Source organism: Pteropus alecto, unplaced genomic scaffold (assembly GCF_000325575.1).
Source record: "Pteropus alecto unplaced genomic scaffold, ASM32557v1 scaffold98, whole genome shotgun sequence".
NCBI lineage: Eukaryota > Metazoa > Chordata > Mammalia > Chiroptera > Pteropodidae > Pteropus > Pteropus alecto.
In genome coordinates, this window is record NW_006443570.1 from 3,768,289 (window position 1) to 3,769,368 (window position 1,080).

A 1,080-nucleotide genomic window follows, 5' to 3' on the forward strand; every position below is an offset into this window, starting at 1 on the left:
CATCCTTCCCATTTGCCTTTGGGGACCCTCTCCGCTCTTCTCTGCCTCTGGACCTGCAATTCTTCACAGCCTTTGAAGCACACTGGGTGCTCTGGACACATAGGCACGGTGGGGACTGGCTGATACTTCCTCACCCCCAGGATCCGGGTCCCGCCATGGCAAGCTTGCAGGGCCCTAGTGCCCAGAGTATATGCCAGTATAGGAATTCCGCAGTCCCGAGCATGCCAAGAAAAACAGACATGCTGTTCCTCAGTTTGTCCAAAGGAAGCCTTATGCCCTTCCCTTCTGGAAGCTAGGAATAGAAAAGTGACTCAAAGAATCCCCAGCGGAGCCACCATGTGAGTACAATATTTTGCCTCCTTTTCCGGAGTATACACCATTCCTATTACTCTTCCGTTATTACACAATTGGTATTTAATACCAAGTCCTCCCCACCACATATGGGGCTATGTGATATCCCTGTCGCACCCCCTATGTTAAATCGTCCCCTTTCTCTTGATTCATCCCTCCCCAATCACACAACAACTGGAATAAGCCCTGATAATGGGCATCTTGAAGGCAAGCCACAGAAAGTGCAGGAGCCCTCAACAGAACACACATTTTCCAGGCCAAGAGAGGAGACCATTGGTAGTAGACAAAAGCAAGTTTATTAGGACTCTGGGGCTAGGGATGCCTAAGGTCTGAATTAAGGCAGCTCAGCTGGTTCTCACAGCCCAGGAGGTGGCCAAGGCAGTGAGAAGGGGTGACTCAATGCTGAAGCCTAACCTTTGCGTCTGAGTCCCTGGCCAGAGACCTCAGGAGTTGGTTCTGGGATTGGGGAAATGATCTGGGGAGAGGAAGCCTCGAATACACAGCCTTCATTTCAGTAACGACCATTTAATTTGTTCCTTGGCAGACTGAAGAACCTGGGGGTTGAAGGAAAGGTTGAGAGAAAGAATTGGGGGGGATGTCAAGTGCCTTAACACTGCAGTGAGGTCTATAGCCCACCTTCTGTAAGGGTCCCTGCAACTTCTGGTCACTAGGTGGCAGCAGTTCATCTCTGCCTGGCATAAGCAGAAACAGGCCATCCAGAGGGAAAAA

General features: G+C 50.6%; 1 protein-coding gene across 3 annotated transcripts in view; it reads right to left on the reverse strand.

The window, feature by feature from the left end:
• Positions 1-628: 628 nt before the first annotated feature.
• Positions 629-1,080, reverse strand: part of COPZ2 (coatomer protein complex subunit zeta 2) — a 9,372-nt gene continuing 8,920 nt past the window's right edge. For all 3 annotated transcript variants that reach the window (XM_015599069.2, XM_015599071.2, XM_015599070.2), the window contains one exon: positions 629-905. Coding sequence is in view for 2 of the 3 variants with exons in the window: in XM_015599071.2 (XP_015454557.1) it covers positions 858-905 (48 nt within the window). In the remaining variant the exon portion in view is untranslated. The remainder of the gene's footprint in view (positions 906-1,080) is intronic.